A 15,145-nucleotide genomic window follows, 5' to 3' on the forward strand; every position below is an offset into this window, starting at 1 on the left:
CGCAATGCGCGTAAAAAACTAGTATATATATATATATATATATATATATATATATATATGTATGTATGTATGTATGTATGTATGTATGTATGTATGTATGTATGTATGTATGTATGCATTTCTTTAATTTAGAATTATATGTCTACCGTGTCTTTACTTAAAAAAAATTATTCATTATTAATAAATTAAAGGGAAAAGGGTCAAATAGGCCCTCAAACTTTTGCTAAATAGTCAATTAGACCCTCTAACTTTTTAAAGGTGCAATTACACCCATGAACAATGCATTTTGAGGCAATGAAGCCCAAATACAGATAAATGACCTGCTATCATAGGTTATTGAAGATCGGACATATTTTCGATGTATTTTTCGACAAAAAGTGACCGGGGCGACAGGTCGCCGGTCACTTTTTGCCGGAAAATACATAGGAAATATGCCCGATCTTCAATGACCTATGATAGTAGGTCATTTACCTGTATTTGGGCTTCATTGCCTCAAAATGCATTGTTCATGGGTGTAATTGCACCTTTAAAAAGTTGGAGGGTCTAATTGACTTTTTAGCAAAAGTTTGAGGGCCTATTTTACCTTTTTCCCTAAATTAAATAGGAGAAATAATTTCATTAATTATATTGTCTTTATTTTTCTCCAATATAAAAATTCTTTACATTCAAATTCATCAATTGATTATATTCACTACCTTGTTCCTACAATGTCTTTATTCAAAAAAAAAAATTATTCATTATCAATAAATTAATTAAGAGAAATAATTCTATTAGTTATATTGTCTTTATTTTTCTCCAATGTAAAAATTCTTTACATTCAAATTCATCAATTGATTATATTCACTACATTGTCTTTTTTTGTGCACTATTTTTTAATTAAATATCAAAATTATAATACAAAACAATGCTATATATTTAGTTACAAAGTATTTTATTAATACCATGAAAAAAAAATAATAAAGTCAATCATATTAACTACTTGAGGGGTTTGTTGACAAATAGAGTATTCAAAACACACTACAAATTGAAGTGAGAAACTATCACGCAATGTCCTTGTTTGACAATCAGCAGTTAACGGTTTTGACTAACGAATTATATCAATGGTTGGTAAAAAGATATTTGAAAAAATTAACATGTAAAATGACCTAAGAGTATATACATATAATAATAATAATAATAATAATAATAATAATAATAATAATAATAATAATAATAATAATAATAATAATAATAATAATAATAATTGTTAAAAAATAATAATAATAATAATTTAATAAAAGAAAAAAAAAACATATGGGGAGCCGAAGTTCGACTTCCCTTAATTTTGGCACTTTTCCCAGGAAAAGGTGACCTAGTGGTTGCTTTCTCTACAGTGCAGGCGATCTTGGTGTTTCTCCGTGACTGGCGATCGTTCGTCAATTGTCGGCCACTTTTTTTTTTTTTTTTTTTTTTTTTTTTTTTTTTTGTCAGAAAATTCGTCGGAGGGTGGCTTGAACCTAATGACCTGTGATAGCAGGTCATTAACCTGTTTTAGACTTCATTGCACTTAAATAAATTGTTGATGGTGTAATTACATTTTTAAAAAATTTAAGGGCTAACTAACTTTTAGCTAAACTTCTAAGGCTATTTGACTTTTTTTCATTATTATTATTATTATTATTATTATTATTATTGTTATTATTATTATTATTATTATGTTCATTTTTCAAGAAAATGAACTAAACAAAAAAATGTAAATTTTTAACTCTCAACCAAATAAAAAAATATAAATTTTTAACATTCAACCAAACACAAAAATATTAAAATATTTTATAAAAAATGAGTTATATTTTTTAGAAATTATTTTCCGAAAAATATTTTTCAAAATGTACAAATCCAACTTAAATCTATTGTAAAATATTTTACACTACCTGATCACAATTTTAAGCTTTTGTAGGGTTTTCTTCGAAAGCCCTTTGTCATATCAATATATCATTCCACCCTTGCTGGTCCGCAAACCCTAGCTTAAACCCTGCATTTCTGAACAATATCTTTTCTCTGAACAACAAAACCCAGCAAAACCAACCGCTTCTCAAGATGGGTATACCTGCGTTCTATCGATGGCTGCTCGAACGGTACCCTCGTTCCGTTGAGCCGGCAGTGGAAGAAACTCCGGCGGTCTTCAACGGCGTTACCGTCCCAATTGACACTTCCGGACCAAATCCTAACGGATATGAATTTGATAACTTGTATCTCGATATGAATGGGATTGTGCACCCTTGTTTTCATCCTGAAGGCTTGGTAAATTCACAAATTTCCAAAAATTTCAAATTACCTTGATTGATTTGGGAGTGTTGTCTTATTGAGAAGTGTGCTTTGATGTTCACAGCCTCCTCCGAAGACCTACGATGATGTGTTCATGGCGGTATTCAAGTATCTTGATAGGGTCTTTTCAATCATTAGGCCCCGGAAGCTTTTATTCATGGCGATTGGTTAGTGAGCTTCTTTAATTCATTTATGCAAATAATCTTTAATTTCTTGGATTAGCAGCTTGGTATTCAGAAATTAGGGTGACCGAGCTGGTTTGGATTTGAAAGGATATATGATGTTTAGAAAGCACGTTGTATGTAACATTTTGCTGTAGTACTGAGAACTTGTGTTTTGACGTGTTGTCTGCAGATGGAGTTGCACCGCGTGCTAAAATGAATCAACAGCGAGCAAGGCGTTTTAGAGCTGCTAAAGATGCAGCTGATGCAGTGAGTTTTCTCATATTTTTTAAATTTTTTTTTATTATATGAGTACTACTTTAAAACAAGATTTTACAAGATTTTATCCTATGATCTCCGCAAGTTATCTCCCTTCTATAAGAAAATTGAAATTTGAATCCTATCAGGCTTCTGGAACAGAGAATCTGAGAAGGATACATGAATCAAAAGGGAAAGATTCATCAGATACTCAAATACTGGATTCTAATGTAATCACTCCTGGAACTGAATTCATGGCTATGCTGTCGTCTGCACTACAATACTATGTACAGACCAGAATGAATGAGGACCCGGGCTGGAAAGGAATCAAGGTAGGATTTTGTATCATCTAAAGCATTTTGTCTGATTCTTTGTTGCTCAGAACTTGCTCTTTCTCATTTGTTCTGATTTTATGGTATGACCTTTTTAGGTTATTCTCTCTGATGCTAGTGTACCTGGTGAAGGAGAGCACAAGATTGTTTCTTACATCCGCTTGCAAAGGAATCTGCATGGATTTGATCCTAACACACGGCATTGCTTGTATGGATTGGTAAATATTGATGCCTAATTTTGATTCCCACCTGGCACCCCAAACAACATGGTGCCTCTGCACATTTATTGTACATGTTGCATTTCCTTACCAATTTATGAACACATTGTGAGGTTGTGTTTTAGGATGCAGATCTGATTATGCTTGCACTTGCCACCCACGAAGTTCACTTCACGGTTCTAAGAGAAGTATGTATTATGTTGAATTTTATTTGCTACCATTATGCTTGGCATATTGTCAAAGTTGTATGAGATTAAATAAGTCATGTTATGGGGTGTGCATAGGATGTTCGCAAAGCACACTCCAAGGATAGAGGTCCAAAACATCAGAAACATGTCAAAGTTGCAGAATGTGGCAAGGAGTTAGAAAATTTTATATCACAACAGACGTTTCAGGTTGGTAAAACTTCTTCCTCTTTCCTTTTCCCACCCTTTCCATATAACCAATGATCTTCCTAACATTATGTTCCACTTGTATTTTAAACATCCCCTCACCCTTTCTTTTTCCAGCTTCTCAGAATATGGGTTCTCAGGGACTATCTAGCTTATGATTTAAAAATACCAGATTCAGCAGTTAAAACAGACCTGGAACGATTGATAGATGATTTCATTTTTATGTGTTTATTTGTTGGAAACGATTTTCTACCACACATGCCTTCGTTGGAGATATCAGAGGTTTGTCTTCTTGTAGTGCTAGTTAGTGTTTCTCATTGAGGGTGTTTGAATTAGTAAGGTCTATTTCTTACCTAACTTCCTTCATTTGGATTTCTTCCAGGGGGCCATTGACTTGCTCATGAATGTCTACAAGAAGGAATTTGTCCAAATGGGTGGTTACCTGACTAATTCTGTTGAGGTATACATGTTAAACCTCAAAACTTGCCTCCTAATTCTTCTGTCATTTCCATTATTTTTTTCGTCAAACTTGTGCAGGTTAATTTGAAAAGGGTGGAGCATTTCATACAAGCTGTTGGTTCATATGAAAATAGGATCTTTAAAAGGCGCATACAGGTTCTGTTTATTTGAACTTATTGACAGTATTACTTAACATGTTAAAGAGTAAATGCAATACTGCCTCATTCTGAACGTATGAGTAAATTCAGGCAAGAAAAGAATGGGAGAGGCCAATGAGACATCATTCCACTAATGTGAGTATGATTTTAACATTGAACCTTATTTTGAGTTCTTGGTGAATAAGGAGTTTGTTATTGAATTTTGAATTGAATATGCTGTGATGGTTGTCTAATCAGTCAGATCCTAAAGGGAATCAGACTAAAAGCCATGCAAATTTCAAGACTGCTTTGGAAGATGACAAGGTCTGTTGATCTTTTATTTTATTTTCAAGTGACTTTATAAACATCATTAACATGCATTGACATGTTTCTAATTCATTATTCTAAATCTTATAATTTCAGGTTAAATTAGGGGAAGAGGGCTGGAAAGACAGATATTATGCAGAAAAATTTGAGGTTGAATCTGTTGAAGACTGTGATAGGGTTCGTAGGGATACGGTAAGAGTATTCATTCTTGCTGTACTGCCTTTAAACATGAAAAAAACTAGAAGATCCCAATCCAGTTGTAAGGATTATTTTTTGTCTTGTTGATTCACTTGGTCATTTGTTTTTCTTTCTTGTTTGGTCTAATTTATATTTTTCCTCTTGGGTTGTGTGGATTGTGACTTCTATACTACATCTGATTTAATTGCAATGGTCCTTACAATGTAGAATATTACTCTGTATATCATTCTTACTTCTAAAACATGTTTAAATTAGGGCTGGTTTTAAGGTATAAATGAATATTACATGTACCTGCTGCATCTCATACTCAAATCAGCTGCAAACTAATCATCTCGCTTATCATGAAATTGAACTTCATCTTCAATTTTCCTTTCAATAACAGCTTTCATTTTTACATAGGTTTTGAAATATGCTGAAGGGATATGTTGGGTGATGCATTATTACTACCAAGGAGTCTGCTCCTGGCAATGGTATGCCCTGTATCCAATGTGCACTGTTTTCAGACGATGATATTAGTAATAATTATGATCTTTGCTTTACTCAACCTGAATTTGTTATGTTGCAGGTTTTATCCTTACCACTATGCTCCCTTTGCATCTGATTTTCATGGTTTTGATCAATTAGACATAACTTTCACACTAGGCAAGCCCTTCAAGCCTTTTGATCAGTTGATGGGTGTCCTTCCAGCTGCAAGGTTTTTGGACTTATTTATACTTTTTTTTAAAGATTCTTATATTAGTTATATATGCAAATATTAATATTCTTATTGTAACCAAAAATGCTGCACACACGTAGTGCACAAGCACTCCCTCTTTCGTACAGGAAGTTGATGACAGATCCACTATCCCCCATTTTGGACTTCTATCCTCCTGGTAGGATGAATTCTACTAATTTGAATTTTTTTTGCTTGATTAGTTCCTTCTGTGAAGTATGATTCTTCTTTCATGGCAGATTTTGAGCTTGACATCAATGGAAAAAGGCATTCATGGCAGGTATTTGTTGATAACCTGCTTTCTTCATTTATGCACATCCTCAGTTCTGGAATGCCCCCTCTGAAACTAACTTTCCTGCAATTCCACATTTCCACTTGTTAGTTTTGCTCCTGTCTTAATTGCATCCATTGATTGCTCCGGTTTATTTTCCTTTGATATGCAGGCTGTGTGTAAGTTACCATTTATTGATGAATTCCGTCTTCTCTCAGAGTTGGCAAAAGTTGAGAATACATTGACGGTAGTTGTTCTTGCTGTGGATAAATAGTCATATTTTTACATTTTTTGGTTGCAACTTTGATAATTTGAATGGTATCTTTGTTATATAGGATGAAGAAAAGAAGAGAAACAGCCTTGGACTTGATATGCTATTTGTTCATGGATCACATCCTTTAGCTGGAAAGATCTTTTCATTCTGTAAACGGAATAAAGATAATCCAAAGTTGACACAGGCAAAAGTGAAGAGGAAAATCAACCCAGAATTCAGGTTTGATATGTTCATGGAGCTATAACATTGAGCAGAATTCACCTTTTGACCTGTGTGTTTTGGGAAAAAAGGGTATTTCACTGATTGATATGCACATAATTTAATGTTTAACCTCTGGGAAATTGAAATATCATGCACCATGTGTATGGAGCAAGGTACATCCTTGTCTCTGATGTTCATCACAATTGTACTCTATGTTCATTGAATTATGCTCTTCCATAAAGGCTACAAATTTGCATGAAATGAAATAACAGTCATGATGAACATGGAGTAAGATTCTGATTAACATTGGTGTATGGCTGCACTTTGTACACAATGATGCCATGTATCAAATATTATGCACACTGTACTAAGGCCATTCATGGAATGCAGCATTGCTAACATGAACTGCTGTTTTGTGTGCGTGTTTAAGATGGGAAATGGTTGGTTGTGTATTTGGATGAATGTGAAGTACTGTAAAGTCTTCAATGCTCACTAAATCTGATGCGCCGCTTTTTCTTTACTTGAAGTTATCTGGTCATTCATCTTTTATACTGTCTACCTTTGCACTACAACCCTTGAGACAAAGGGAAAGACATTCTGCAAGGAGTTCTCTTTCTTTCCTGGTTATTGCTAATCTTTTATGTGTTAGGATTTACAGTTTGATGATAATTGTGCAAGTTAAGACACTAGATTTATTTATTTGTTTAAGATTTATGTACTGCTTTCTTGGTTCTCCAACTTTGAAGCTGAGATTTAAATTTTGCAGCCATGGAATGAATGGGTACTTGTATATTTCTGATAAACCCGTGTGTCCTATAGAGATACCTTCACCAATCAATGGCATGGATATGATAAGAGACAACAAAGTAATGTATGGCGTTCTCCCAGTAGAGGCTTTGCTTTTACTTTAGGCATTGGTGGAAGTGGAGCTGAAAGATTGTATTTTATTCCCTTTTGCAGATGTGTATTTTATAAAGGCCCTTCTTTTCATTCTCATATTAGCAGACTGCCTGAAGGAGTAATATTGCCTGGAAAGGTATGTGACTTTCATCCTCTGTTTTGCTCCTCTCTATTCTAATTCGGGTCTTTATAATCAAAATCTCTCCTTGCATAACTTGTAAGCTATATATATTTTTGTATATCAGGCTATCAAAAAGTATGACATCCAGCCGCCTCCAGTGCTGTGGCATGAGAAGACTGCCATTACCAAAGGGAGAGTCGCTTTAAAGTAAGAAATTCTATTATGTTTGCAACGAGTTATGAATAGTTCTATAAAGGAATCATGCTTTTGAGCTCTAATATCTCTCTACTTGACAAACCATTCCAGGCCTATGCCTCCCCAGTCTATATCGGGATCTTGTTTGGCGAGGTTAGCTCATCGGCTTGTTTTGGAAAATCTTATTGTGAAGCGACAAGGAAATGGGGTTGACATGGCATTGCAAGCACCTTTGTCAAACCAGACATGTCCTGACATGGCATTGCAAGCACCTTTGTCAAACCAGCCATGTCCTGACATGGCATTGCAAGCACCCGTGTCAAACCAGACATGTGCTGACATGGCATTGCAAGCACCTTTGTCAAACCAGACATGTCCTGACAATGAAAACCTTGATGAATGCAGGAAGATGAAGAGTAAGGCTGAAAGAAAAAAGGCTCAGCGCGAACGCAAGATACAGAAACTTAAACAACAGGAAAATGGGATTAACATGGCATTGCAAGGACCTTTGTCAAACCAGACATGTCCTGACAATGAAAACCTTGATGAATGCAGGAAGATGAAGAGTAAGGCTGAAAGAAAAAAGGCTCAGCGCGAACGCAAGATACAGAAACTTAAACAACAGGAAAATGGGATTAACATGGCATTGCAAGCACCTTTGTCAAACCAGACATGTCCTGACAATGAAAACCTTGATGAATGCAGGAAGATGAAGCGTAAGGCTGAAAGAAAAAAGGCTCAGCGCGAACGCAAGATACAGAAACTTAAACAACAGGAAAATGGGATTAACATGGCATTGCAAGCACCTTTGTCAAACCAGACATGTCCTGACATGGCATTGCAAGCACCTGTGTCAAACCAGCCATGTCCTGACATGGCATTGCAAGCACCTGTGTCAAACCAGACATGTCCTGACAATGAAAACCTTGATGAATGCAGGAAGAGGAAGCGTAAGGCTGAAAAAAAAGAGGCTCAGCGCAAACGCAAGATACAGAAACTTAAACAACAGGAAGAGGAAGCGTATAACGATCCCCAGCAAATGTACAGCGATTTCTGGAAAACGATCTGGTGATATATCAACCTGCGTGTAATCAGGAGTGCCTGGCATAACAAAAGACCTGAGCACTTGTTTGCAGGTATCAAATTCTGGATGGTTCGATTACTTCTTGCTATTGTGCAGGAGACATTTTAGTCTATTGATTTACCAACCTACCTGAAGTTGCTGTATTTGAGGTTTTGTTGTATGTTTAGTATTGTGTAGCTGTAGCTGGCCATTGCTTCAATTTTGTTCTTTTGACCCCTTGAGTCCTAACACCCATATCGGTGTAAAATTTTCTATTGAGTAACATTCCTGAATGTACGAGTTTGAGTTTGATATATGTTGTTGGGTAATGTTAGAATTTAAGATTGAGTGTAGGTCACTATTATGTACATGGGTGGGTAAATCAATACTAAAAAGACTAAATCCAATCAATTAGTTAGTTCAACTCATAACTTTATAAATCAATCTATTTTTTTGAGTTAATACCCAAAATCGTCCTTGACTATAGTGGTTTTTCTTAATTTCGTCCTAAACGACTTTGGTGACCTAATACCGTCCTAGACTTTCGTGTTTCGCTCAATTTAGTCCCAGATTTTTGCATTTTTGCTCAATTTAGTCCCTCATTTGTTATTCTGTCCATTTGGTGTTAAATAAATAGACAATTCATTAATTTTAATATTGGCATCTCTTTACTCATAGACATGTGAACTGCGAAATCCCTTTTATTTTACGAATTACTCTCAGAATTACTCCTAAAACTGCGAATATAAAATTTGATTTGTAGGTCCGGGAGTAATTCTGGGCGTAATTCGTACAAGAAAGAGGAATTTCGCACTTCACAAATTGAAAGTAAAGAGAGATCAATATTGACGTTACTGAATTGTCCATTTATTTAACACCAATTTGACGGAATAACAAATGTGGGACTAAATTGAGCGAAACACAAAAGTCTGGGACGATATTAGGTCACCAAAGTCGTTTAGGACGAAATTGAGAAAAACCACTATAGTCGAGGACGATTTTGGGTATTAACTCCTATTTTTCTTTATATTTTTAATGTGAGACTCGGTAACATTTGTGTTTGCTCCATCTAACATAATATAAAGAGTAACTGGAAGAATACTGAAGATGATGCGTTATATTGGGTGGATATAGATCAGTGCACAAAATGGTTTGTTATGAAACACTACAGTTGCTGCTGGCTAACTGTTATTATAAAGCAACTGAAAGTATAGAGTTTAGATATCGTGGCCAGAAATGCAGTTTACACTGTCCAGTGGCCACAGGTAGTGTGCACTGAGTTCGTCTTCTATGCAAGTGTTCACCCTCAAATTCTTTGAATTAGCATTTGTGGTCTTCATTAAAGTTGTAGACCTTGAAGTTAGCTTTCCAATGATATAAAAATCACTTGATTTGGACACTCCAACACCAAGATATGGTCAAAATACGGAGACAGCGCCAATCTGGACAAGAAATGCCACCTTACTATCTTTTGCTTTGCCTTTGCATTGAATTGCCTATATCATCAAGACCACTAAGGCACAAATATTTGGCACATTAAAGAGTGTTGTTCAATCTTTTTTTCTTCATTTTGCCTCACAAAAATATCATCATGCTATGATGACTTGAAATCTTGATCAAATAACTCAATGTTTGGCTCAAAATATCATTTTCTTGTCAAGTCACCTAAGCACAAACAATCATTCCATAAGTTACCAAATTGACTCCATAATATAATGATTAACCAGTAAAAATACCAAAATGTGCAAGGAAAAAGCATTAGTTTTAGACATTCATCAACTCCCTCCACACTTAGACTTTTGCTTGTCCTCAAGCAAAAACAAGAACTAAATCACCAATATAGCACCGAAGTTGATCATACTCCCATTTTGCATAACTTAACAAACTACAATCCAACTCGAAACAACACACTTGTTTCAAGAATCATCTTAGCATTCCACACAAGTTCCATTCTCAAGCCAATAACCAAGCACCAAAATTATTATAGAACGTGAGGATCAAGTGTGCACAAATATTAAGTTGAGATTATGCAAAACTTGAATTTTGAATGAGATTCAATAGGCTTGCCCGTCATACTCCCACTAGTTCAACTCTAAGATTGCATGCTAAGATCAAGTAGGACTTTTATTAGGCTTGTAATGTGGCTAAGGGTGAATGGTTGGCAAAGAAGGGGTAAGAAAATCAAACAAAAGAGAGAACTTCACACTTATTCACAATTGAGATTGGAAGATATATGACATCAAAGAACTAAGGAGCAACTAACAACTAAACACAAAGCAACACTCTAAAGTAGTGGAGGTTGAGAACAATTTTCAAAGCAAACTATCAAACTTTTATTGAACTTCTTCTTTTCCATTTCTTCATCTCTTTTCAACATTTTCATGATTTTTTTTCAATTTTCTTATCATTTTTTTTTGTTTTTTTAAAAAAAAAAAAATCAACAAAGAAACTTTTTCAATAAATCAAGACCACCACACTTAGATAACATTATAGAGAGTGTTGCTAACAAAACAAGCTCCAAAAAGAAAAAAAATCACTTCCAAGAAAAAAAACAAGTGCTTTATTCTCTCAAGGGTGGATGGAAACATTTTGGCTAAGGTTTAAGGGTTAAATGACAAGGGTTAACACAATAAAAACAAACACAAAGGGGATTAAGTGCTTAGCACTTATTGAACAAACACAAAAGGCTCAATGGGGACAACTAGGGGTAAACATATGTGTACAAGGGTAGGCTTAAAGGCTTGTGTTAAACAAAAAGGGCATAAATCATTTCAAAACATGCAAATCTTAGATTTCACTTGGAGAGTAATGAGGCAAGTTCTAGCAAAGCAACCATTACCGGAATCTCACATAAGCCTTCACTAGCAAAGCGCAACGCACAAGATCAAGAATTTATTCAATTATTAAGGGGTTAACAAGACCATTGGCAAGAGAATAGATCAATCATGTGTTACACCTTGACTCATCAATCACAAGTTGCGTTGTAACAAGTCCCACCAAGGCAAACCACAAACCAACAAAGGGGAGTAATCACAAATTCAAGTATATAAAGGTAATTTATTCAACACAAAGCACAATGAGTCATCCAAGCAAGGTTTCAAAAAGTTTAATTTTTTAAATTTTTTTTAGAAAACACCCAAATTATTCCCTCCCCCACACTTAAAGACTACATCGTCCTCAATGTGAAAGAAAATAAAGCACAAGAGGAGAAATGACGGCACAATAAACACAAGGAGCACATTCTCTACTATTTACACTAAGTAAAACACTAAACACATTTAAACAAAGTAGAAAAGGTAGATGAGACTCCCCTAATGAATCTTCTTGTGCCAAAGAATCATCATAAAGCCTTCTTGAAATTGAGCAGACTCCTTAGTGTCACTCCTAGAGTCAATGAAATATACACATGAAAGCACAAGTGAAAGCATAATATATCAAAATTCAAAATATAAAGAAAAAATAAAATAAAATGCAATAAAGTGAACGATAACATGTGGTGCCTGCCATGAAGCGCTAAGTTTAATGTCGCTAGCTCGACTCAACCTCTCAAGATCAACCATCATTGGATTGGAGAAAGAACATCTCATCCTTCCTAGCAAACTTGTCCTCCAAATATTTTCTCAAGTGGTGGCCATCAACAAATTCTTTTAAGCTCAACTCCACCACTTTAAAGCTTAAGAATTGACACTTCTTCATATAAAAGTTCAAGTTTAATCCTTCTTCAAATCCATATTGATCCATAAATCAAATGAGGTTTTCTTTCTAAACCTTGGACTTTGATAGTAAACATAAGCTTGGTCAACTCTTTGATCTACATTCCACTTCTCTTGAACAAGCAATGGGAACCGTGGGTCCTTCTCATGCACCAATATGAATCGGGAGTCCTTAGATATAAATATAGGCCAATGTGGGCCTCCACTTTCAAGAACATCAACTCCGCCCGGTTCCCAAACTCTTGTAAAATTCTTACTATGGAGAGTGTCATCCATTAAAGAGCAATCCTCAAATTCACCTTGTATGTTATCAACTTTACTCTCCTTTACTTCTTCTTCTTCTTCAAATGGGTCATATTGCAAAAGTTCCTTGGCCCCATTATCTTCAATCTCAATTTGAGTCTCAATCTTGTCATCTTCTTCATTCAAATGATTGGATTCAAAACACTCCTCAAGCACTTCATTTTCAAGATTTTCCCTTACATTCTCATCTCCCTCAACCTCATTCCCTTCATTAGATAAGGGCAACTCTTGTTGAACCTCTTCTTTGGACAATGAATCTTGAATGGACTTTTGAGTTGCCCTACTTTGTATTTGAGCCATCATGTTATCCGTGGAGGTTTGTAACTCATCCAATCGAGAAGGTGTTTGCATTATCAAACTCATCAACTTGGACATCATCTCGGACTCTTGATCAAGGGATTGAAATCCTTGTTGAGGCTCTTGGTAAGATGGCTCTTGAAATTGGCACAGATGTTGGTAGTTAGGAGCATATGTATAGCAATTTTCGGCGTCATGTACTCCTCCACAAATGGTACACCATAAAGTTTGTGACATAGTAAATGATGGTGTACCTCCTTGAAAAGCTTCTTGACTCATGTAGGCAAGATTGAGATGTGGTTCTTGTTGTTCAATTCCTCCATATGTTTGGCTCATATTCCAATTCATTTCATATCCATGGGGAGGAATTTGAAATGGTGGTAAGGAGCCTTGAAACTCATACCCATACATATTTGAGCAATTAGCACTTGAGCACATAAGACAAATAAAAAGAAAATAAAAACATAGAAAAAATGGTCTAGTCTTCTAGAATAGTCATTCACTAATGTTAACTACCTCAAAACAATCAAAACCAAGCCATCCCCGGCAACGGCGCCAAATCCTAGTCCCAAAACACTTAGCTACTCATAATATAACAATAGATACACAGTATTAAAGGAGTAATTAAAAGCATAGATGGAAAGTAAAGATAAGAGATAATAAGAAAACTTCTCTATTGAAGCTTTGAAATTCAAGATTGCAATGTGTTCTTGAGCTTGGAAATGGAAAGGAACAAGAAATCTACACTAATCTAGGCTATACTAGAGCTAAACCTAACTAAGGAATGAAAAGGAAAATGAAAGATGTGTTTTTGGGGTAAAAAATCCCCATTTTAAATGAGCAAAAACGAGCTGATATGAGTTGCAGAGGGATGGCCACGACCCACGGGTGTGGCTTCACCCGTGGCCAGAAATGCAGTTTACACTGCCCAGTGGCCACGGGTGTGGCCATAGGCAGTGTGCACTATCTGTGCACTGAGTTCCTCTTCTAGGCAAGTTTTCACGCTCAAAACCTTTGAATTAGCATTTGTGGTCTTCATCAAAGTTGTAGCCCTTGAAGTTAGCTTTCCAATGATATAAACATTACTTAATTTGGAGACTCCTACATCGAGATATGGTCAAAATACGGAGACAGCGCCAATCTAGGCGAGAAATGCCACCTTACTATCTTTTGCTTTGCCGTTTGCACTGAATTGCCTATATCATCAAGACCACTACGACACAAATATTTGACACATGAAAGAGTGTTGTTCAATCTTATTTTCTTTATTTTGCCTCACAAAAATATCCTCATGCTATGATGACTTGAAATCTTGATCAAATAACTCAATGTTTGGCTCAAAACATCATTTTCTTGTCAAGTCACCTAAGCACAAAGTCACAAACAATCATTCCATAAGTTACCATATTGACTCCATAATATAATGATTAACCAGTAAAAATATCAAAATGTGCAAGGAAAAAGCATTAGTTTTAGACATTCATCACTCATTTGTTAAATTAATAATATACCATGCATCGCATGGGACACATTTCTATATAGATCCATATATACGGTGAGTGTTGTTTTGTGATGGTTTATCCAACCGTAACATTGATGGTTTATCCAACCGTAACAGATCAAATGGGATGACATCGGCTGGTATATATTGGTGTCAAACTTAACTCAGTTACCTCTGGTATTATTTCGTCATAATGCTTAGTTTTTTTTTTTTTTTTTTTTTTTTTTTTTTTTTTTTTTTGGGTCAAATGCTTAGTAGAATAATAATAATAATAATAATAATAATAATAATAATAATAATAATAATAATAATAAATAAATAAATAAATAAATAAATAATAAAAAATACACATGAGATCCTAATCATCACAAACTTGTTCTATTGGCTTAATTGCTATCTCCCAAATAGTTCAATGGCTGAATAGGAAAGTAGGAAACAATATATTCTATTAGGAATTGTATTACACTATTTTATAATATTAGAATAGAAATTTTAACCTAGAACTATAGTACGAACGAGATTTTTTAGGAATTGAGCGGGAAGTTAAATTTCAGGATTTTGTTTTTATATATAGTATAGATAGATAGATATAGATTTATTGCTTCAAAATACTAAAATTCAAAAAGCTGCTCAAAGCAGCTGTTTTTTATCAGCTTTTTGAGAAATTCATTTTGCAGGTAATAATCAGCTAACAACTAATTTACCAAACATTTTTCTACAATCAGCTAATGTTATCAACTAGTCAAACCCATTAACCCAATCAGCTAACAACTATTTACCAAACACCCCCTAAATGCAGTGCAAAAGA

General features: G+C 34.9%; 1 protein-coding gene across 4 annotated transcripts; it reads left to right on the forward strand.

The window, feature by feature from the left end:
* Positions 1 to 1,941: 1,941 nt before the first annotated feature.
* On the forward strand, positions 1,942 to 8,865 carry LOC109193339 (5'-3' exoribonuclease 3-like). 4 transcript variants are annotated; one of them, XM_019344203.1, is made up of 26 exons: positions 1,942 to 2,280; positions 2,369 to 2,471; positions 2,659 to 2,735; positions 2,873 to 3,055; positions 3,154 to 3,273; positions 3,399 to 3,461; positions 3,558 to 3,668; positions 3,783 to 3,947; positions 4,048 to 4,125; positions 4,203 to 4,280; positions 4,373 to 4,417; positions 4,520 to 4,585; positions 4,685 to 4,780; positions 5,186 to 5,256; positions 5,352 to 5,480; positions 5,582 to 5,658; positions 5,738 to 5,778; positions 5,942 to 6,016; positions 6,105 to 6,262; positions 7,011 to 7,115; positions 7,205 to 7,280; positions 7,390 to 7,472; positions 7,572 to 7,706; positions 7,791 to 7,924; positions 8,042 to 8,284; positions 8,369 to 8,865. In XM_019344203.1, exons 1-26 carry the CDS (start codon positions 2,077 to 2,079, stop codon positions 8,530 to 8,532), a joined length of 2,880 nt encoding a protein of 959 aa, XP_019199748.1. In that variant the 5' UTR covers positions 1,942 to 2,076; the 3' UTR covers positions 8,533 to 8,865. The 4 variants fall into 4 exon arrangements, 3 of the variants coding, with proteins under 3 accessions (XP_019199748.1, XP_019199749.1, XP_019199750.1); XM_019344204.1 differs by lacking the exons at positions 7,791 to 7,924; positions 8,042 to 8,284 and having other exon boundaries at positions 1,944 to 2,280; positions 8,367 to 8,865; XM_019344205.1 differs by lacking the exons at positions 7,791 to 7,924; positions 8,042 to 8,284 and having other exon boundaries at positions 1,944 to 2,280; positions 7,572 to 7,613; positions 8,400 to 8,865.
* Positions 8,866 to 15,145: the final 6,280 nt, after the last annotated feature.

This window comes from Ipomoea nil, unplaced genomic scaffold, assembly GCF_001879475.1.
Source record: "Ipomoea nil cultivar Tokyo-kokei standard unplaced genomic scaffold, Asagao_1.1 scaffold1868, whole genome shotgun sequence".
In the NCBI taxonomy this organism is placed as follows: Eukaryota; Viridiplantae; Streptophyta; class Magnoliopsida; order Solanales; family Convolvulaceae; genus Ipomoea; species Ipomoea nil.

Bases quoted from the DNA above. Each gene is read 5' to 3' on its own strand.
- LOC109193339 (XM_019344203.1), top strand. From the start codon at position 2,077: ATGGGTATACCTGCGTTCTATCGATGGCTGCTCGAACGGTACCCTCGT. The intron at 4,586-4,684 runs GTCTGTTGATCT...TTATAATTTCAG, and splicing joins CTGCTTTGGAAGATGACAAG to GTTAAATTAGGGGAAGAGGG. The intron at 8,285-8,368 runs GTCCTGACATGG...CAAACCAGACAT, and splicing joins ACCTTTGTCAAACCAGACAT to GTCCTGACAATGAAAACCTT.